At 39.8% G+C, this 23,129-nt stretch overlaps 2 protein-coding genes and 2 non-coding genes across 4 annotated transcripts; 1 reads left to right on the top strand and 3 right to left on the bottom strand.

Moving 5' to 3' along the window:
• Positions 1–1,563: 1,563 nt before the first annotated feature.
• LOC136280134 (craniofacial development protein 2-like) lies at positions 1,564–2,958 on the top strand. Its single transcript, XM_066164823.1, has one exon. It carries the CDS (start codon positions 1,564–1,566, stop codon positions 2,956–2,958), a length of 1,395 nt encoding a protein of 464 aa, XP_066020920.1.
• A 4,039-nt stretch (positions 2,959–6,997) lies between these two features.
• Positions 6,998–23,110, bottom strand: LOC131793508 (uncharacterized). The gene is made up of 9 exons (XM_066165886.1): positions 23,000–23,110; positions 19,918–20,007; positions 19,351–19,416; positions 17,144–17,233; positions 16,198–16,269; positions 13,486–13,794; positions 12,120–12,431; positions 11,282–11,584; positions 6,998–8,658 (listed from the first exon to the last, which is right to left on the bottom strand). Exons 1-9 carry the CDS (start codon positions 23,076–23,078, stop codon positions 8,558–8,560), a joined length of 1,422 nt encoding a protein of 473 aa, XP_066021983.1. The 5' UTR covers positions 23,079–23,110; the 3' UTR covers positions 6,998–8,557.
• Positions 9,154–9,227, bottom strand: Trnat-ggu (transfer RNA threonine (anticodon GGU)). The gene has a single exon. It is a non-coding gene; the product is annotated as a tRNA-Thr (tRNA).
• Positions 9,401–9,474, bottom strand: Trnat-ggu (transfer RNA threonine (anticodon GGU)). The gene has a single exon. It is a non-coding gene; the product is annotated as a tRNA-Thr (tRNA).
• Positions 23,111–23,129: the final 19 nt, after the last annotated feature.

The raw sequence follows: 23,129 nt of genomic DNA, 5'->3' as shown, positions 1-23,129 counted from the left end.
AACCGACAACTCGATCTACTACATCACTTTGTGAGTGAGTTTCAACCTCGGAAAGTGATGAGGTCACTTATTGCTCCACATTTCTTGGCGGGGGCTGCCGAGGTTGTTGACACTCCATTGAATCGTACAGCAAGCTGCCAATCTGCCATCTTGTGATGGGAAAAGTTCAAGGATTGTTCGTCCACCCTCAAGGACGACAGCTTATCGAAGTTGTACAGTCCAACCCAGTGAATGTCATTGTACTCCTCGTTCAGCCGTTCCATTCGCTCCCTTTCAGTCTCCTCTTCCTTCTTCTCCCTGTACATTTTTATTTTTTTTATCTACTCAACATACTCTGCCACAAACTTTTCGGGGACATTGTATTTATCTGAAACTCTCCGATAGCCTCACTGTCCCCACTGACCAGTTCACTTTCCTCAAACAATCGCTTAATCTGAGCTCGAAGCAGGAAGTCGTCCGGCTCACGCCATTGGTGGGGGTTGCACTCCAAGAGAGATGATGGAAGTTTGGTGGCTTGCCATAGTCGGGATATGGTCGTCGAGTTGGAAGTGGAGCGCTGGTAGTCTCATCCTTCTCGCAAAATTTACATAGTTGGCCATTTCGCTCTTGACACGACATTCGCCTATACTCCACATAAAGCTCTCCTTTCTCACAATGGAGGGTCTCAAATTGTTCAAGCTTGGAAAAATACCTATGCCCCGGTGTGACTTATTGCTTTCAAAGCCTCGCGAACTTCCCACCGGCGCTTTCTTTCAGTCACGAAACAACGGCGAAAGCGTTCCTTGTAGGAACAAGTGGTCCAAAAGGACAGGTAGAATTTTGGCAGAGTACTATTTGAGGTGGTAGTAGGGTAGTGGCTAGGCCTTGCTTGGAGCCGGTCTAGAAAAGGAAAAATAAGGCGATTCCTTCCCTCCACTAGCTTGGGTGGACACCTTGGGCAAGTGTTAGCACACCCTTAGCCTCCCTTAACAAGGGTTACGGTCTCACTGCCTTGTGGTGGCAAGGGATAGCCAAAGGCTAAGGGAGCAAACCCCGACAGAAAAACCGGAGTGGAGCCCCGTAAGGCAGTTTTGACGCTATATCATTTACTGGCAACTCCTGCAGTCGACCTGGTCCCGAACGTACTGGCCCTGCCTTTCCTTCGGACTCTACCAGCAAGACCGAGAGGGGGATTCTGGGACTTGGGCAAACCAGTATCTCCATATCAACCGCCCAGGCAAGCGCATGGAGAGGCAACTTCAGCATGCCTTACGGCTTCGCCAGGCATGGAAACAAACCGGGGAGTGGCAGTTACCGGTTCTAAGTCATGGCTTGATTGGCGTAGAGCCAGACGCCAGGGGCCATTCCTGACAGTGGGAGGGGCTTTTTAGTACCGCCCGCTTAAACTGGGCAGCCCCCAGTCAATAAGGTGCTTTCCCGCCACTGCCCGCCTGTCTTGCTGGGGTGAGCAGGACTTAAGTCTGGAAACAGTCTGACAAGTGGGCTGCGACTTATTCACCTAAAAATCAAGGATCTATTAGTAGAAGACCAGCTCTTACACTTGGGAGTTGGAACGTCCGAACGATGCTGACCGGACTTACCAAGGACATACGCGACATTGATGGGGCACGCAAAACAGCTGTCATCAGCAGAGAATTCGTTAGGCTCAAAGTTGATATCGCTGCTTTACAGGAAACGCGCATAGCTGGTTGCGGAAGCCTAACGGAAAAGGAATACACATTTTTCTGGCAGGGTAGAGATGAAGATGAGCCTAGAGTACATGGAGTTGGTTTTGTTGTTAGCAACAAGCTAGTACAGATGGTGGAACCAGGCTCAACCAAGTCTGAGCGCATCATGCACATAAAACTCAATACCAATCTAGGTCCCACCAACTTGCTTTCTGTCTACGCTCCAACCCTGACTTCGAGTACCGATGCCAAGGATACCTTTTACAGCCAATTGGATGATGCTATCCAACATATCCCAAACAACGAAGTGCTGATTCTCCTCGGCGATTTCAACGCTAGAGTGGGCAACGATCAAGGCTCCTGGCTTGATTGCCTTGGTCACTTTGGTGTTGGCAAATGCAATGAAAATGGTCAACTCCTTCTGGAGCTTTGCACCTATCATCACCTCTGTATTACAAACACGTTCTTTGGCATGAAGCTGCACCATAGGTTCTCGTGGATGCACCCCAGATCTAAAAACTGGCACCAACTCGACCTCATCATCTCAAAACGGGAACACCTTAATAACATTCGTACTACAAGGGCATACCACAGTGCTGATTGTGACTCTGATCACTCCCTTGTCTGCACGAAGATCCAGTTACGTCCAAAGAAGTTCCATCGCATTAAACAATCTGCTACACTTCGCATTAATGCTTCTGCCACCGCCATCCCTGAAAATGTCTCTATTTTCAACGACATTCTGAGCTCGAAACTCGGAGACTGCCTGGAGCTTAACACAGAGGACCACTGGAGCCATATCAAGGACACCACCCTTGCTGCAGCATTAAAGGCCTTTGGCAAGAATGTACGCAAAAGCCAGGATTGGTTCAATGCAAACATCGCGACTCTTCAGCCGCTCATCGAAGCAAAGAGGAATGCCCTGCAGAACTACCAGCGTAATCCATCATCTAGCTCTTTGGAAGCTCTACAGGAGGCCAGGCGTCGTGCGAATGTGAAATGTAAGATCTGTGCTAACAACTTTTGGATGAATCTCTGTGCTGAAATCCAGTCAGCTGCTGACACTGGAAACTCTAGGGGCATGTTTGAGGGTATCAAGAAGGCGATTGGACCTACACAGTCCAAGTCCTCACCACTCAAAACATCAACTGGTGAAATCATTACTGATAAATCAAGACTGATGGAGTGCTGGGTGGAATACTATAGCGAGCTCTATGGTAGATCGAGCTCTGTCTTACCCTCTGTCCTTGACTGCATTGAAAGGCTTCCCATCATGTTTGAACTAGATTAGCCCCCCACCAAGGAAGATCTCTCAAAGGCAATCAGTCACATATCGTCTGGAGAGGCCCCTGGGCTTGATGGTATCCCGGCTGAAGTCTTCAAATGCAGTGGAAACCAACTGCTCGACAATCTCCACCAGCTACTCTGCAAATGCTGGGAAGAGGGATACGTTCCCCAGGAGATGAGGGATTCTATTATCTCAACCCTATACAAGAACAAGGGAGACCGCAGTGATCGTAACAATTACCGTGGCATCTCCCTTCTGTGCATTGCTGGAAAGCTGTTTGCCCGAGTAGCATTATACCGCCTTCAAAAGATTGCTGAAAGAGTGTACCCTGAATCCCAGTGTGGTTTCCGCTCTAATCGGTCGACTGTGGACATGATTTTCTCTTTGAGACAGCTCCACGAGAAGTGCAAAGAGCAACAACAGCCACTCTACATTGCATTCATCGACTTGACGAAGGCGTTTGACCTTGTTAGTAGAGACGGCCTTTTCAAGATTCTGCCCTTACTTGGCTGTCCTCCTAAACTCCTGAGCTTCATCAAATCGTTCCATTATGGGTCTCGGAGTACAGTGCAGTATGACGGAAACAGGTCTGAGGCATTCGATATAAACAGCGGCGTAAAACAAGGATGTGTGCTAGCCCCAACTCTCTTCAACATCTTCTTTTCAGTTCTACTGAATCATGCTTTCAAGTCCTCTGAAGAAGGCATCCTGATACGATCTCGTTCTGATGGTAAACTCTTCAACCCTGCGCGCCTTAGAGCCAAGATCAAAGTGCGCAAGGTAGCCATCCGTGACCTTCTCTTTGCCGATGATGTTGCCCTCGTTGCTCACAGTGCTGAAAAACTCCAACTCCTCCTCAATCAGTTTTCTGACGCATGTGAGGCCTTCAGACTTACAATCAGCCTAAAGAAGACGAAAGTCATGTGCCAGGCAAATGCAGCCACGCCTGCCGTAACAATCAAAGATTACACCTTGGAAGCTGTCACACAGTTTACCTATCTCGGCTCCACCACCTCCAACAACAACTGCCTTGAAGTGGAGATTGGAAAGAGAATTGGTAAGGCTGCAACCAAGATGGCTAAGCTGTCTGCCCGTGTCTGGGAGCACAGGAAGCTAACTACCCAAACTAAAGTTGCTGTGTATCGTGCCTGCATCGTGAGCACCTTATTGTTTGGTAGCGAGTCTTGGACTACCTACGCTAGTTACGTTCTAGAATTGGGCTTTTTAGCCATGAGAGAAAGTGTTTGTCGCAATTGCGCTAGTCATTGACATGGTCCGACGACTGCCTACTACTACTACTACTATTTGAGAATTCATCAGCACCGAGAAGAATTATGCTCATAATGAAAAGGAGTGTCTCGCAATTATCTCTCGCATGGAAAAGTGGCACCAGTACTTGTACGGAAGACACGTCATCACGGTACATACAGATCATGAACCGCTCGAGACAATCTTTAAGAAGCTTCTCTGCAATGATGAATGATGCTCAAGCTACAAAGATATCAATTTTCAGTTCGATACAAGAAAGGAAAGGAACTTTACGTTGTCGACACTCTGTCTCGTGCACCTGTCACTTATCATCCTTCAACAACCAGTGCTAGGAAAGAATACGAAGTGTTCCGGATGGAATTAGCTGAAATGGATATTGAGCCAAACAGAGTCACACCTGAAGCCATGCAACGAATCACACAAGAGACCGCTAAAGATCCGGTCCTGGCATCCCTATACAGTGTAATAACTAGTGGGTGGCCTGCAGAAAGACAGGAAACGCCAGAGCAACTAAGGCAGTATTGGAGTTTCAGAGACGACATTTCTGTTTACGATGGAGTAGCCTATCGATCTCACCAAGGCATTGTCCCTTCTTCGTTATGAGTAGAGATGTTGCAGAAAATATACAAAGCGCACCAGGGGGCTGATAGCAGCATAAGTAGATCGCGCGAGTCTCTCTTTTAGTCTGGAATGCAATCAAGCAATCAAGGAAAAATGCCTTTCACTTGAACTTTGTGCCCAATACGTCAGCGAGCGACCACAAGAACCGATGAAATCTCGCCGACCAGACCGGGGGTCAAAAATAAGTGCTGACCTCTTACAGTTACACGGAAATAACCATCTCGTAATGGTCAACCATTACGGTGATTGCATTGAATTTGACTCCCTCAGCGGAAATACCTCGGCTGACTCAGTGATCAGAGCAATGAAGCGACAGTTTGCTCGCCATGGAATCCCAGATGAGTTGATAACAGACAATGGCCCGCAATTCGGAAGTCAGTTATACTTAACAGCCCGCCAACGAGTTCAAAGCTACTGCGGTTTTACCTTATGTCAAAGGTCTGTCCGAACAGCTTCGCCGTTGCCTACAACAACAAGGCGTGTGCGCTGTTTTCAAGTCGGAGACTACGCTAAGATCTCACTTAGTACGACCAAAAGACGCTGTTGACCCGGCTAAACAAGATGGCGTAGTTTACAGGATTCCCTGTGAATGCGGCAAGGTGTACATCGGAGAGACTGGAAGACCTATGCAAGACAGAATTAAGGAGTACGATCGAGACATTCGACTCGCCCGTACCGAAACCTCCGCTGTTTCAGAGCATGCCCACAACACCGGACATGAGCCACTCTAGAACGAAGCAAAGTTTATTGATCGTGACCCTTATTACTACACGCGCAGGGTCAAAGAAGCAATTCATATAAGACTTAACCCTTACAATATCAACAGGGATGGTGGAATAGAAATTCCAGAAGCGTGGATGCCCACGATTAAAAAACACAACAACAGGAGAGCCGTGCGACAGCAGACCGCCGAGGGAGTAAATCACTGAGTGAACAGCAAGGATCGAAAAGCACCAATCAGAGCTGTTGAATAACAACTAATCACAGCAGAGCATCGTGCTTTATAAGATTACGCACGACCAGTCGACCTCATCGCCTGAAGAAGACTAACAGTATGCAGTCGAAACGTCACGATCTACATCACACGTGACTACATCGTGAGACAAACGAAAAAATTAACTTTTATTGTTATTCACCACGATGAATAACCACAACTTTTTCTACGAAATAATTGTGCTATCTGTAACTTTTATCGTTCACAAGAGGAAAGATGTTGCACTATGTAATTGTCACCTTCGCACTCGCAGAGCACGCACAACTATGCAATTAGCATAAGCACAAGCACCGCACTTTGCATTAATTACGATGAGTTCGTAATGGATAAAGGTCGTCAGTTTTAACATGGAACTGAGCAAGTAACAGAAATACCCGTGCATAGGGAATTTGAAATGCCTACAAACCAAAAATTCTTGAACTTTCAATGAGTCTCCCATCCAAAATCTTCTCTTTGGTTTCACACTTACTTTAATAATAGGAGAGACGTGCCCATTTTAACAAATAATGAGTTTTTACATCTATAACACGCTGTTTAAGAATTTTCATAGAAGCAAAATTTTTCTTATCACTTCATGAAACTTGTTGGAAGCATTTCCCCTACTTTTGAATCATTAGAGCCAGTGGACTTTTCTTAAGAATTATTCTAAGGGAGATAGGACTCATTTAGGTAGACATCAGGACCATCTAATTATGATGGTGTATTAACTGATCTCAGTACTGCAAATGTTCTCTAGCTGTAGTTTGCGCTTTCAGATTTTTTTCAGATTCTCTGGTCAATAGATTTAGATCAATTGGTAATTGCGGTTCGCAGCTGTAAAGAAGGGAACAAGGACTATCGCCAATTTGAGTGCTTCAGAAACAGAAGTTCTACGCACAAATGGAATCACTGGAACGTATAAGTACCACTTCTTTCAATTTCTGGTAACCTAAGTTGTAAGGCAATCATTAAAAACGATATACCAGTTATTTTTGCTTTAGGGTGGAAATGAGCCCGACACAACTGCTCCCACTCGTTCGAAGGGGCCTTCGACGAGAATAGGAATGACCAAACTTGAAAACCATCCTTGATCTCAGTAAAGAGTAATTTCTTGAAAGGAACTTGTTAGTAGTAATACTAGACGGTGACTGACAAGACAGATAATTATTGCATCACACCTTTGAGTTCATTAGTTTTATTAAAAACTGTATTGCCTAAAATTGATTATTAAAATAAGGAAGAATATTAAAAATTCAGCATAAATAGCTTTTTAGCCTACCTACTTATTCATCTTAAGGCTAGCTCAAGACTTTGTGAACCTCCTGACCTAGATACACCATGAGAGTAAAGGTCAGTCGCCTTAGATTACAGCAGAATCACGGAACCAGAACCTCTTGATGCGAAATTTAGCTCACGAACCATAAATCAACACAACCCAACAGCTTAAGGCGTTTAGAGACTCCAAAAAGTACCTAATCGTTTGGGAAAAAAGACATTTCAAATTATCTAATCGAACGATTTCGAACACAGCCATTTTGAACACTACTTCAAAGTCTGGTCGCTTACCTGCGTCCCAACAACCCACAGGCTTTAACCTCTTGGCATCCATCCCTTTCCTTTTCGTGATTATCAGTAGGAGACTTTTTGTGAACCATTCATCATGGTTCCCCCTATATGTGATGGATGTGCAGCCAGATTGGTTTTTTTGTTTGTTTTTTCAAAATGGCGGCGTCCTTTATAGGATTTCTAGCCCGTTTTAGGAGAAGAGAATGAAAGAGAGAAGATAAATTTGTTTATGGCATCCTAAGCAAAGATATGCCCAGAAATACATACGGAAAAGAAAATGGCGAAAATTCTTCAAAATCATCAATTCCGCCAAGCTGATTTCTCTCTGAAGAATTGGACTAAAATTCGCCAAACTCTATGAGCATTCACTCGATTTGACAAAATTTTGTCAAATTTGCAATTTTCGTTACTGCATGCATTTCTGAACGTTGGTGCTTAAGCACGACCCAGTGTAAACTGCTGGTAACTTTATGGTAGTTTACAATAGCGTGAGAAGGGAGAGAAAAATAAAAGGGATTTTGGGTGGCACGGGAGCAATTTCCAACATCTCTAATAGCTGCTTACAGTAAAATATAAGATATATGCCGAATAGGTTTGTCTTGAACGATCTCAAAGAAAAATCTACTTAATCACGGTAAGATTATCCATATCTAATTATTGCACAAAGAAAAGACTGTTGTCTTAATATGCGTGCTTAACGTGTAACATGAATTATAGAAGTATGGCATTGCTTTGTAATATTTTATATTATTATATAAACTGCTGCCTTTTATAAAAAGCCGTGACTGTAAACACGTGTAAAATTACGATAACTGTTTTACGTGTGTTTAATATCGCCAATCAACTGCTGACACGTCCTCTCCATTCGTGTCACTCTGTTCGGTTCACATTTTGTAATTACGTAAAATTAGGCGAGAAACAGTACAAATAGCGATTGTCACTGTAACAAGGCTAACGTGGCCCTCCCCCCCAAATTAACTGATCTACATCGTAAATTTGAACAGTTTACTCTAACAAAATCTATCCATCTTTAAAAATACTCCAGCTATACCATGGTCCTACGGGAGACAACTCTAGTTCCTATCAATCTGAACCGACTTAATTTGACAGCGCAGACAAACCTCCAGTAGGTACATTTCTTGTTGCTTGGAGTTCTCGATTATATGTATACAGTTAAACAGTCGTTTCCTGGAATGATGTTGTTGGTTTTATTTCCTCACGAGTAGGTTGACTCTGGCTCTGCGCTAGCGAATCTTCATACTTCTTTCCTAAATCTAGTACAGAAAAAAAAAAGAACTCTTAGCGGGAGACTACAACCAACAGTAGTTTCTTTATTCTGATCCGAAAACAGCGTAAGTAGCTTGCTATCTTTGATTAAGGTCTCCAGCAACTCGCACGGGAATTGCGCCCGAATGTACTGCGATCGTTCATGAAAATAATGGGGTTAAAATCATCTTTTTGTGCTATATTATCTCACTGTTCTAGTATATACTAAAATAACTATACACTTCAGTGTGGCGGTAAAAATCCACCATTAGCTACCTCCACTTCGGTAAATAGTTGTTAGTTATTGTCTATAAAATATTTTTGCTCGCGCTCGATTGGTCTGAACGCGCAAATTGGCCCAGTACGTCCCAGGTACAACGAAAGGATATCCGATGTTATAACCCATCGAATGTTTTTATTATTATTATTATTTTAAGCAAATGAAGATCATCACAGTATATACTCAACTTAAGCAGTTGAGAAATAAGGCCTGAAAAAAATTCAGGCCTGAACGGGAATCGAACCCATGACCTCTGCGATACCGGTGCAGCGCTCTAACCAACTGAGCCATCAAGCCAACTGGGAGCTGGTCAATTGTGAGTTCGTTATATACCCGTGGATGGAGAAGGTGTGATAAGAATACATGAAAGTCATATATTTGTACTGCGGAAAATACATTTTAAGCAAATGAAGATCATCACAGTATATACTCAACTTAAGCAGTTGAGAAATAAGGCCTGAAAAAAATTCAGGCCTGAACGGGAATCGAACCCATGACCTCTGCGATACCGGTGCAGCGCTCTAACCAACTGAGCCATCAAGCCAACTGGGAGCTGGTCAATTGTGAGTTCGTTATATACCCGTGGATGGAGAAGGTGTGATAAGAATACATGAAAGTCATATATTTGTAATGCGGAAAATACATTTTAAGCAAATGAAGATCATCACAGTATATACTCAACTTAAGCAGTTGAGAAATAAGGCCTGAAAAAAATTCAGGCCTGAACGGGAATCGAAGTCAAAATCGAAATCGACCGAGAGGGGACCCGTGGTTCTAAAACAATTTATTGATAATAACTGGCGGTGTGGTCCCCGGCGAGGCTCAGTTTGAAAAGGAGGTAGGGTTTCAACGGTCGTGTGTCAAGGTTGATGTGGCCGCGGGCTGTTAGAAACCTCTAAACTGGAAATTTTTGAAGCAAACTGCGGCTTAGCGTCGGTTGCACGGGGAAGATTGAGTTTGTAGTGAATTGAAATGAAACTACAGTGTGTGTGCTTGGATTCTGCGTTGGATTTGTGGCCGCCCGGTCATTTTGAGCTTGGATTTTTCGCTTCTCGGATCAGGCGTTCGGAAATGGAGTGTTCAGCCTTGGGCTTTTCTTATGTACGTTGAAAACCTCGAAATGAACAACTCGCTCAAATGGGCTCTTTTCATCAAAGTAAGCGGTCAGATAACAAGCAATACGCTGTGGAAGCGAGGTGAGGTATTTTTTTTGAGAATTTGACGTATTTTTTTATTCCTTAGAGCGGTCGTAAATATTCCCATACAAACTCTTATAATTCCGCCATGACCGTTATTGGGTAAGATAATCATCTCACAGCTGGAGCTTGGGCTGCCTGTGAGCGAGGCAGCATTTAACGAATCAAGAGGTGTGATTTTTTCGCGTGTCAAGCTTTTACTGGGCGCATGTATTTACGCTTCGGTAAACAGCTAGCAATTGTAAGATATACACTCGGATTGAACAGTCGAGTCAAATGGGAGAAAGTGACGAGCGAGTGACCACTCGTCATTGTTTTTTTAGCTCGTTTCGTTCTGTGGAAATACGAAAAGAGAATGATACCCATGAACTACATAAATTAACGACGTGCGAAGCTTCGGATGTTATTACCAGGTTTTAAACACACGCTGAAGGAAGGAGAATATTCAGCTTTTTGTGCGCATTAGGAACAAAATTTATTTCACGCGGCGCTAAATTTGATCAGATTGAACAGTCGAGTGAATGACGATAGTCTTCTACATGATTCAACGGCGCGAGAGGCTTCAAACGTTAATACCAGGTTACACATGTTCTCATTACCATTGCATCGCACAGTGAGCCTCTAATTAAATATATCTTTTGCCATTTTTAAAAAATAGAAAGGAAAAAACAGTGGCATCTCTTTACTCCAGTTACGAAAGCAACAGTCGCCGCACCATCCACCCCACCGTGACTATTTGCATCCTAAAACATTTCAACCAGTATCACCCCCCACGGGGAGGATATGTCTTTCCGTCAGTTTTGCCGATGATTTAAATATGCCGCTCGTATGATAAACGAAAATTTTGAAAAATCCCGCGTGTATTTTAAAGCTGTCTCATCGTTGTTCCAGAGTGGCCATATACGGTCATTTTTAACCACTTAACAAAGGCTATTGTAATCAAACTTGATTCGCTTTTCTCTATACGTTTTCGAAACAGATAACGACTGCGGACAAACATCCAAGCTTATTTTCGCGCCAAATAGATGTTATTGTCAAAGAAAATGTTAGTCAATCACAAGACTGTAAAAGGAAAAAATAATGCTGACATCACAGGCAAAATAATAAATGTGGCACTAGCGTAGGACGGATTGACAGAATGTAATGCTCACTAACCTGGAAAGCACTTCTCTACCACATCTTTTCTGTCAATTGAATACAAGGCCGCTATAAACTCTTTGAAAGTTAGATTGGGCTGGGCACCACCCAAATGATTGACTAGTGCCTCCATAGGGCTTATTACTTCTTCTTCATGAGGAGAAAAAGTGTCTAGATCTTCCTTCAAGATTTTGAAATCATGTCCCAAAATCCTCCAAGCGCGTCTAGTGCTCGTGCTCCCATGGTTTAAATGGTTGCATAAGTTATTTGCTGCATCGTAATTCAGGTCCCATAAATCGCTCAACAGACTGCTTTCGGTGACTAGATTAAAGAGAAGAAAGTAGTTCGAGCAAAGTTGTCAGTCTCTGGAAAAATGGTACTGTACTGCGTCTGCGGGCAAATAGAGCAATTTCACACCACGAATAATAATAATAATAATAATAATAATAATTCAGTTTCAAAAGGTAAATTGACTGATACAGCGAAATTCTGCTGCATTTTGGCGCTCCCCGACTTATCCCCTCCCGCTTATCATTTTAAAAATGTTTTTAATTGAAATTTAAGTTTCAAATTCTCATATGGTTCGATACGTTTACGTATGAAACTGCCTTCCGGATATTTACGGACATTCTAAACGATTCTAGTAGATATTTTAGAGAGAAATTAAAGTTAGGATGAATTTACAATGAATCCTTATTTAACGTTCCTTAGAATATCATTAAAATTGACCTTTCTACTCACGTATCTCACTTATATGCAACATTATCGATATCTTATTACTCACAATTAGTACAAAAAAAGGAAAACTGCGAAATTTAATTGTCAACTATGGAATAAATTACAATTTTTTTTTCACCTTCCTTGCAGTTTGTAAGTACATCCGATACCACCTGCCATTTGCGATCGTTCAATTTCTTTATTAGATCTCCAACGGTCATCCTAGGATACCTACTTTCAAGAACTTCAAGCAATTTCTTAGCCGGGTTGTCTTCGATGGATTTCGTAAAGTTTTGGGATTCTACTCTATCCACCTTAAAGACGTCAGCAAGGAATCGCCAGTTTTTCTTTCCGAGCTCATTCACGTCTAACATTAAAGCCATCTCCCCAATCATAGATGGATGGCTGGTAAAAAGGCTTCCCACAGCAGTTTCATCAGTCAATGATTTATCTGTAAAAAGTGGGTAAGTGTAGTATGGAACAATGAAAACTTCGCTCCCCTGATCTAAAGAGTGGTTTCTAGGCGGGTTTGATGATTAAAGACCTGCATTAAGGAGCTAAAACATTCCGTTCTTTCTAAGGCGGAATGCTCTATATGCGGGAAATAGATAACACACTACACAAGAAAATGATATAAGCTGGGAGACTTGAAATTACTAGGTTATGCTGGAAATGAAAAGGAATGAAATATATTTGTAGATTTAAACAGAGTTCTTGATGGAAATGAATATGAGATTTAAGTGAAATATGACATGTCTCAGTTGGAAAAAATTGTTTGATTGTTTCCAACAAGAGTTCAACCTAGGACATCTGATCAATACTTTCAACGCGCTACTAATTATCTATAGAGGACATGTGATAATACCAATAATGTACAGAAGACATGTGATGAAGACAATTAAACTAAGCGTCCGTGACAAACACCCCTCACACCACCTTTACCAGCATTTAAATACCGATGTGATGCTTTGCCCGATAACAAAAAGGTAGATGTTGTACATTAAGGCTGAGTGCCTCAGTTGCTTTAATGTTTCATAGGCGTTGTTTCATTTCTTGCTGATTCATGGCGAGAGGTTATTGTTCTTTTACGGACGAAACGAAATTGAGAGCTGTAATTTGTGAAATGAACTCAAATTTGTAATTTGCGAAATGGAAATCTCCCACATTGAATTTTGAGAAATTTCCCTAATTTTCAACACCACGGCTTTTATACTTATGAGAGCAACTTCGCACTTAGCCTCGTTCTCGCGCAGTTATTTCGACACCAGATCACTGAGCCGCGAGAACTCGGAAGTGGCCTATTGGCCTCCATTAAAAGTTTCTAAAGCTGACGTTTCGAGTGTTTGACCTTCACTTAAAAGCTCTTTACGGTGACGAACATACTTTATACTTTATACGAACATACTTTATGAATTCAGTTGATAAAACCAAATTACCCCTACCGATACGTTGACTGACTAATTTCACCTTTCAAAAATTAGAGCTAATAGGTGCACTTCACTCACCCAACTTTTTATACTTCTCAATAACATCTTCAATTACATCTCGTCTTTCAATGGACGCTAAACCATCCGTCAGTTTTCCAATCGTAACTGGCTCTGAAATGTTTGTATTTAAATATTCAAATAAATTCTCTGTAGGACTGGTTTCCAAACTGCATGTGAAAGTGTTGTAAGTGTCCTTGTCCACTTTCAAATGTTCTGCTAAATGCTTCCAACATTTTGTAACCCCATAGCGACGTTCTTTGTCCAGATGTCTTGCTAGTCTTTCAACGAGCGTCAAGTTGTTTTTCAGAGAAATGTCAATCCGACCACCTACGATCAATATGATTTGAAATACAGTATTTTAAACTATTGCACGACTAAGACTGTGATAGTGCCAAAAACTAAAAAGTTTCCAGACAATGAGGCGAGAAATTAACAGTCATCAATAATTAAGAATAAAGCTACTATTAGTATAAGTAAAGAATTTGTACCCGCGACACCAGGTGCGCTCTGATTGGTTAAACACCGTTTTACTGAAAACAAGAAAACTGCACTTTCTATTGCTTCAAAATCTCCTCGGAATGTTTGGAAAAAACTCGAGGCGTTCGTAAAGCACTTGCCTTAGGTTCGTAACTAAAAAACCTTTCGTTTGCTCTCGCAAAATCACGAGTGGGTTATCACGTTCGCAATCTGGGCGTTGGGTAGTTTCGCTTCAAAGTCGTTTCGCAACAAGTCAAAAGTCGATACACAATAAGTCAAAAGTCGATACACAACAAGTCAAAAGTCGATACACAACAAGTCAAAAGTCGATACACAACAAGTCAAAAGTCGATACGCAACAAGTCAAAAGTCGATACACAACAGATGAAGAATGATTTCGCTACAAACTGGTTTTTCTTAATCTTCAAAACAACTCTGAAATGATTTAAAGAATACTCTCCATCGTGTCTGAGACCCACCCAAACATACAGTTGCTTCTGAAGCGTATCGAAACTTCCATGATTAGATGCCTGGTACTCAGCCCTCTACCCATGGAGTATCTCATATTGTCGCCGTCTTTATAGTTTACTCAGTTTATGTTAACTAAAGGATTCAGGAATCTCACAGCTTCCCTTTAACCAGCTGATCTATCTTCTTCAACGTGCAGCCCGCCTGTAATTCCACCAAATCAGGCTTGTTTGCACTTTCGGAGGTGAAGTTACGGCGAATTCAACGCAAAAATTCGCAAACCTTTCGTATTAAATTCTCTGATTTCGGAACAAATACAATTCAAGATATGCCACATACAAAAACTGTTGATGGCGTTCTCCTATCTTAAAATTCTCATCATACATTAGAAGTAACTCAGGAGGCAGTGTGGCCGAGTGGCTACTCGCTTGGCTTTTTCTTAATTAACCCAAGTTCAACTCCTTGGCTGTGCTTGGTATAGAGCCAACTAGTCTGCCTCCTGCCATTTGAGATTTTGAACAACTGTCTCTATTTACAATGAAGAAGACTTTGGTGAAGACTTTGCCGTTCATTCATCAACGAGTGAAGTGAAAGACGAGTGACGTGAGCTGCTGATTGACAATATCGAACACACGTGAAAAAAATTATAGTAATTTTTTCACGTGTTGTTACGGCTTTTCTCAGGGATGGAAGTCATTGTCTAACACAGTATTTTATAAGATAATCGCTGTAATGCTAATGTTTTGGGGAAATCACGTTAAGGCGATTCCTTAGAATTGCACAGCGCATCCTCTACTGCGCATAAAAATCACGTAATCGGGCGAATAAGCGCGCGCGCATCCCTAGAACACGGTATTGTTTTTCAATCAAAAGACCAGGTAAAGAAGTAGCTCTTGAACGAACACGGTGACCTACATTTTGTGTGTGTGTGTGTGTGCATAATTTTGGTGTACAATTTATCCTCTTTAAATTGGGGAAATTAAAATATATATATATATTCGAAGGGAAAAAAAGATATGACTAAATGCGTGCACGAAGCCCATTACTCGAGGATCCAAATTATGAACTTGAAAGCAACGACTCGAGGAACGTTTTGAGTTGACGTCGTTTAAATTTGCGTGATTTTTCCACAAATTATGTATGAAATTGTTCCATACGCTCAAGACTTTCCTTCTATCTATTAAAGTATTACTTTAAAAACTCTTCCTTCCAGCTGATTTAAAATGTACTGTGAACCGATGAAACGACGCTCGTGATTAGTGCCAGTGCAGGCATAAATGGGGCGAGTTTGGTCCGTTATATCTCTTTAACAAGCACAGTGACCTATCTTTTTTATTACACTTTTCGAAACCACATTTAAGGAAAGTTACAAAAAAAAATTGTTCGATAACTTTTTTTGGGGACGGTCTCGGAAATTAATCAAAAGGTTTTTCCAAAACTTCAGGACTTATTTTATTTAGATAACCTTCGGGCCCGTTTTGCAAAGGTCACAGTAACCTAACGGGCACGTTAAGCTGTTCCGCTATCATTCATGATGGGGTTTTCGAAAGGTTTGAAAATTATACAATAAAACTATCAGCTAGAGAAACAAAATGGACTGGTTAAGGTGTCAGGATCTGCTTCTCTATTCTTTAACTTTTGATTTTGAAATATGGCTCCACCCCCGTTAAGTAACCAGGACTTTCGAGAAACGGGCCCCAGCTACAATAAGTTTCCCCTCTTTAGTCCCTGGACTTAGGCAAGGGTCACTATTACAATAATAAAATTTTCCATTGTCTTTCTTACTTAGAGAAAGCCTTTTTTTATTCTGCTGCTGATCCATGGCTGACTGAGGAGGCGGATCTCTGTTTCTAGGTTCTGAAAAGAAAACAAAAAAAAATTACATAGAAACATACATACGTGTGTATGAAGAGGAAGTAAGGCGAAACACGCTGAATACAAGACCTATTTGACGTCTCAAAGTTCTAGTTTCTTGCAAGTGAAGTGGCTACTTATAGAAAGAGTATCAGAACCCAGTCACACTAACAAAACATGTTTTGTAAACTGGGTTTAATTGAATGAAAATCAGAAACAGAGAAATGAAAAACTGAATTTTCCATAGTTTTCAAGTCATTGCTACCTTGTATTTTCAAAGTGCTACATTTGAAATCAAGAACCATCGGTTTAAGCAGCTGCTGCGCAGCAAGAAATTCAAAGTGTTTAAAAACAGCTTTAAAACATTTTTGAGCTTTGGTGTGAATGGGTTATTAGCTACTTTCCTGGAATGGGATGCCATTCTATTAAAGAGTCTCCCCACCCTACCCCACCCTGCCAACATTTGACACTGTGCAAGTGTTAATTTGCACTTCTAAGTGGAGTGACTAAGTGGTCTATAAGCACCGAAGGGCACTGACAGTTACATGAAATTGCCTGGATCTGGATTTGAGACTACTCCTCCCTTCTAGGTAGGTAGAATTACAGAGCTGAAATAGAAATACTTACCAGTTTCAGGGCGTGAAATTGCGCCTAATACAGGCGCCAACGCGACTAAATTTTTCACTTTGGCGACCAAATCCTGAAAATTAGTCGCCAAATTGGCGACTAATTTTCAGGGTCTTTCTAGAAAGCTGACAACGTAAAAAAAAGGTTTCGTTTGCCTTTAAAAATGGCGACCAACTTTTTTCGAATTGGCTACCACTTTGAAAAATTTGGGAGCCAAGTGGCTATCAAAAAAAAAAACTTAATTTCACACCCTGAGTTTGAGCATTACTATCCCTGTTTTTCCTCTCATCTTGCTCTGAAGGCTGTTTGCTTCCACTCTGTTTTGCATTAGTGTTTTTTTCTGTGAAGATTTAAAAAGCTGTCTCAAGTTTGCACGAGCCTCTAATGTTAGTCTAGATATACACTAAGTTTCATAATAAACATGATTACCATTCATTCATTACTAAGAACTTCCTATGATACATCACTTGTTGGCAACATTTAATTTATTTTGTAAATAATAAAATGGTTACTAATTGCTGAAAAAAGTTTGAATGAATGAAACTAAATCAAAGTTTACTGCAACTACTGTTGTGTCCAAGTAAGATGGATCAAGACAGTCATTCTGTTTTGAAGTCCTATACGATGTGTCAATCAAATAATGTATCTGTACAAAAGTACTTGTTAATGAATTAATTACAAGCAACCTTATTATTATAAATGTGTTCATAGTAATTAACGTACTGTAAACAATTTCATAATGTTTCAAAGCAAAGAAATTTAAGATATATATTTTAATTAATACACCTTTCTACTGAATGAATATCTTACTATTAAAGGATGAAAAAATAAACAAACACTCCCCTTGGGTGAGATTAGCTAATCCAGAGCCTCCTGATGGATATCTCCAGGACTAAATGATATCATACTTCTGAATTTAATGCTTTTTCAGAAACCCAAAATGGCTCAAGTTATCAGGGTCTGTGTTTAATTTCTATTATCCTGATAATAATCAATAACGAATCATGTTTTAACCATCCTTACATGATTACCAGTCTTCTTTGTACATTAATTTTTCTTTTATTATAAGTACGTTTAGTTTAGGAAGTTAAGGCAAATGTATTTTGTTTTCATGTTATCACATTTGTATCAATTGCAATTGAAGGTTGGCATGAGTCAATCAGCTATGTTCTGAAATGTTGACAGCTATCAATGGACATTTTGATTGAATGTTCAAGTTATCAGGGTAAATTTGAGCCAAGAAAAAGTAAATTTTGTTTGAGTTAACCAAGGTTGAGTTAACTGATTTTAAATGACTGGAAAATGGGGTCAAATCCAAGGTAGCCTGCAGAGAAGGAGTAATTTGGTGAGTAAGAGCTCAGTATATCTTTGATTTTAATGAAGGTGGAAGGCTGGGGAGAGAAAGAGATTTGTACCAATGGGGCTGTGGACGATAAAAAATAAGGAGAGGTGGGAGTGGGGGTGTGAAGATTAATAATAATAATTATAATAATTTATTGACTTCTAAGGCGCAAATTCTATTTATATATATTCAAATGCGCTGTAACATAATAATTACAATAAACTAAAGATAAAATAAAAATAATAATAATAATGATAATTGGAATACAAAATAACAATTAAATACAGAGAACCAATCATAGCTCTAACAATGTGACCTCCTTAACTAACATAAATAAGGGAACTAAGCAATGAACTCCTCCTAAAGTCTTTGTCTACTTAGCTTCTTTGGTTCTATCAAGGTACCAATTAGCACATCTAAATTTGTTCAAATCCCTGCCTTTTTTCCTATTATTTCCAATCTTGTTAAAATTAAGGGGGCTCAAATATCTTAAAAAAGGATATTTTAAAGGCATTTATCTAGTAGATACTTTTTTAGCCATCTCGGAAGCTACTGTTATAACACTAAATGTAATACTGCTTGAAGTTTTATAATTTATCAAAGTTCACTTAAAATTCCTAAAGAGCAAGTTAGAACAATGGCAAAACAAAGTAGTTCTTACTTTTAGGGAGGGGATGGAAGGGAGGAAAAGGAGAAAATTGAAAGAACTGAGCTGCCAAAAATCAACCTAAAATGTTGCATATTCCACTTATTCTAGAATTTGAGATATTTAGTTATTTGAATGTAATACAATTTTGTATTAACTGCTTAATTATTGAAGAAGTGGGTTCTATGGTATATCTGAGAGGGAACTTTCTAAACCTCTACAATGGTTAAAAAATTCAAACTTGATTCCCAACTGTTACACAAAAAAAACATGAGCAAAAGCAAAGCTGCAATTTGTCAATTAACACTGTTCCTCAAGCTGCTTCACTATAGCTTGTCTAGCTTTGTTACTGCAGGCACCTGCAGGAGGAAATTAGTTATACACTTTCTACTCTTGACTCAAATATAGCAGCCTACATTACAATGATTACCAGTCATTGCCCATTCTTTAGATTAGGACAGAATTTTACCTGAGGTTTCATCAGCCGTGAAGTCTGTGAAATCTATTTTATTTGCACTTGTCGCAACTTCCAAATCTGCAAGTATTATGAAAGGGCTCATTGCTGTTTTAAACCCTTTGGGCATCACAACAAATTCATAAAGTGCTCTCTGTTAATGTTCGGTGGATCAAAAGTAAGATGGAAAGAATATGTGATCAGTGAATAGAACAATAGAAACGTAATGTGCAATACTGAATGCATCTTCCAGGACATTATTTATGTCATGTAGATAATACTACAAACAAACTGATCCTCTGGCCAACAACCAAAGGAAGGACAAGTAGGGGAAGAAAAAGAGTCACTTATAGTTAGTTGCACTGCTTGAGGATACTAGGCAGAAAGTGTTCAAGAGCTGCAAGCCATAATTGAAGGTTGTAAAGACTGGAAAAAGGGGATAAAAGCTGTGGGGCTTTTAGAGTGAGGGAAGGTGGGGGGCCCCAGTTCATTCTGGAGATATTACACAGGAAGTAACAGGCCCCACAGAGCATATAAATATAATTTACACGCAAATTATGAAAATTTAACTATTTGACACACCTGACCCTGAGGATGGCCTTTCCTCCTCCTTCTTTTTAGTATTTCCAGTTTCCTTTGTTTCTTTACTGTTTGCCTCTTTCTTTTGTCCCTCTTCAGATTTAAAAAACCTTACATTAATGATATTTCCCAGATTTGCCAGTCATTAATTAGATTATTTACCTATTGTAAGCAACCAGTCACTGGCAGAAAACTCTAACTTGAACCAGCCAAAAAACCTTGAAGAAGGGACCTGACCCCCTTTAATTGAGAAATGTTAGGCTGGCAGCCAGTTCAAAATTAGTAATTAAAATCAGTAGAAGTTTTTAATTAAGTTTAGTTGCCCATTTTTATTTCATTTTTAGTGATCTATGCTGATGTTTATTGAACCACATGAAATTTACATTGAATGGAAGCTAAGATGTATTAGTATGTTGTGACATTAATAGCGCTTGTAAATACAGCAAAGTTTACACAAACAGACTGGATAGGCAAAAATTTAAAGAAAACGTTTCTCTCTCCAAAACCTGTGGCAAATATACTTTAACTTGAGTGAGGAGGATCAACAGGTGGAGGTAAAAGTCAGTTTATTTGCAAACCGCATTCAAGATATTTACCATTTTTCCTAATCATGCAGGTCACTCACACAACGCTTTTGACATGGGTGATCCATGAAGTTTGCAGGACAAGTCACATATGAACCTAGTAATGGCCTAGCTTACCATACAGTTTTTTTGTAGTTCAGTGATAGAGCATCAAAGTTCAGAAACCAAAGGTTTGGGGTTTGATCCCTAATGATGAGGGCTCAGATTCTTTCTTTGTCCCAGTATTGTGACAAATTGAATTACATGTTTCCTAATCATGTATCGATTGTCAGACATTGTTTGCCTATCTTTGCTTATATATTTATATATAGGTTTGCTACATAACTATTCAAAGAATTTAGTAGTGGAGATAGATGTTTTTTCATCTTGTCAAAAGCATGGGACAAAGAAAAAATTCTGAGTCCCCATGGGGAATCAAACCTCAGACCTTCAGATTACACACTTTGACACTCTACCTTGAGCCACAGAGACTCCATGGTGAGCGAGGCCTATTACGAAGTTCATATGAAACGCATCCTGCATACTGCTAGAATCGGAAATATCTAAAGCATAATGTTTGTAGATAGAAATAAGAGAGACGGTAAGTTTTGAACTTGGTAAAGAAATAGAGAAAGTTGTTTTTTGCCTTGTTACCATCTCTCTCATTTCTATCTAATTTAGTAGTATTTCAAATTTACTCAGACTACATTGTAAATTGATGGTCAGTTGTTGAATTGGCAAATACAGTTGATTTACCTATATCCATTTTGTGTTGTATGGTGTCAGATATTTCATTTCACAATTTCGAGACTGAAGCTTAGCTTTATCATTATTATTTTATCCTTTTCCCTGAATTTCATACGCATTTATAAAATTTACTACTTTGCAATTTTCTACCAAATTTTTCTGTTTCCTAGTTATTATACAAATACATAACACATTTTATACCCCCCCTCAAAAAAAGAGGAATTTTCTAACATACATTTGATAAAGTTTACAGCACTCATATAACTCACTGATACAACAAAACAAATGACAACTACAGAATATAATTGACCTTTTTAATTCTCTCAACTATTTTTTATTTGAAATTTTTTTCTATCATAATTAACCAACTGATCAAATCAGATTTGCTATTACCAGACACTACGCTCTACTTAAATGTTTGTTGCACAAATTCACCACAGATGAAAAAGATTGTATAGGATTATGGAGTCAAAGCAGTTCTCATCTTACCAAGTACATGCGAATGTTGGAAATTAGCATACAAAAAATATTACAAACTGCAATGGACTGATATATTATGGTAGGCCTGAAGTTGAGACAAGTGAGATGGATTGTTAAGCTCCAGCCTCCAGCTCTATTGGAGCACACATGCCTAACCAATCATACAATTGGGTGGGATAAGTCTAAAATTATCACCATTGCTTGGTATTACCACAGGAGTGTCGAAACATTTGGTCTATGAATTGAAACTTCTTGGTTACTTTCATTAAATCTTTAAAGCAGAGTAGCATCAAACCATGTCTGATTGTCCACTTAATTGCCATGTGAACTTTAATGTAATCTATATACATTGCAATTTGAAAAGATATATGAAATATATGTATACCTTTTCTCTTCTCATCAAAAAGGTGTCAACAGAATAAATTAAAGGGACAATTTTTCAGAAGGAGAGTACAATAGCTGCTGTCAAATTTCCAAAGTCTTTGTGTCACCTTCACAAGATTTTTTTGCCCATTTGTTTAGGGGTATCATATGATCTAGTTATTAAATTAATATGGGTGAAAAAATAGGGTATAATTTAACTATGGTCAAGTAGACAAGTTTTCCAGCTAAATACATGTATGATTTGCATAGATTTTAAGCTACTGATCTTTAATCATTTCTTGTTTGAAATAACTAGACAGTGAATGACATAGTGGACAACGCAGTAACTTGCTAAGCTTTGTTGCATATTTGAAATGAAATAATGATAAATAGGGTGGTGATCATTGGTGGATAGGTGGATTTGGTCTTGGAAATCTTTCAGTTTAGGAATTTTGGCAAAGATTTGGACAGATTCGTACATGTGTAAAATAACGTGGACCACGCACCATCCTCCTCTAGTTTTTGGAAGGTTCATAAGTTTTGATCTTAATACTGTAAAGCATAAGAAAAACATAGATGTACACTCATAACCAGTAAACTTGCACCATGGAAAGTTTAGAAGTAGAGAGAGTTCCGCCTATATTGTATTCGAACGATAACAAAGTTGGATCAATTGAAAATTCAGGCCGAGAAGCCGATCAAAAGGATGGACTGGTGTACGCCGATTCGGTGTACATTTTCAGCTGTAAACAAAAAACTGATATCATGACAGAGCTCTGGGACTTGTGTTAATTAAGAGAAAAGGAGGCCCACTGGGACTGTTGAGCACACCAAAATGGAAAATTCCTAGAACTGTTCCCTCGTTGCAAAGCTCATACCTTGCTTTTCAACCAAACATTTGGTTGCAAATGTAATTTTTTTAATTAAGTCACCTGTGTGTTTGCTTTGCTTGCGTTTATCCCCTGATCCAGAAACCTTTTTGAAAGTTCTGTAAAGCGCCTCCTCAGCCATATCTGACTGGATTTTACTATACGCATCATGTGGTGTAGTCAGCGCCAAACT

Source organism: Pocillopora verrucosa, chromosome 4 (assembly GCF_036669915.1).
Source record: "Pocillopora verrucosa isolate sample1 chromosome 4, ASM3666991v2, whole genome shotgun sequence".
In the NCBI taxonomy this organism is placed as follows: domain Eukaryota; kingdom Metazoa; phylum Cnidaria; class Anthozoa; order Scleractinia; family Pocilloporidae; genus Pocillopora; species Pocillopora verrucosa.
This window is presented reverse-complemented; position numbering and strand designations above follow the sequence as displayed.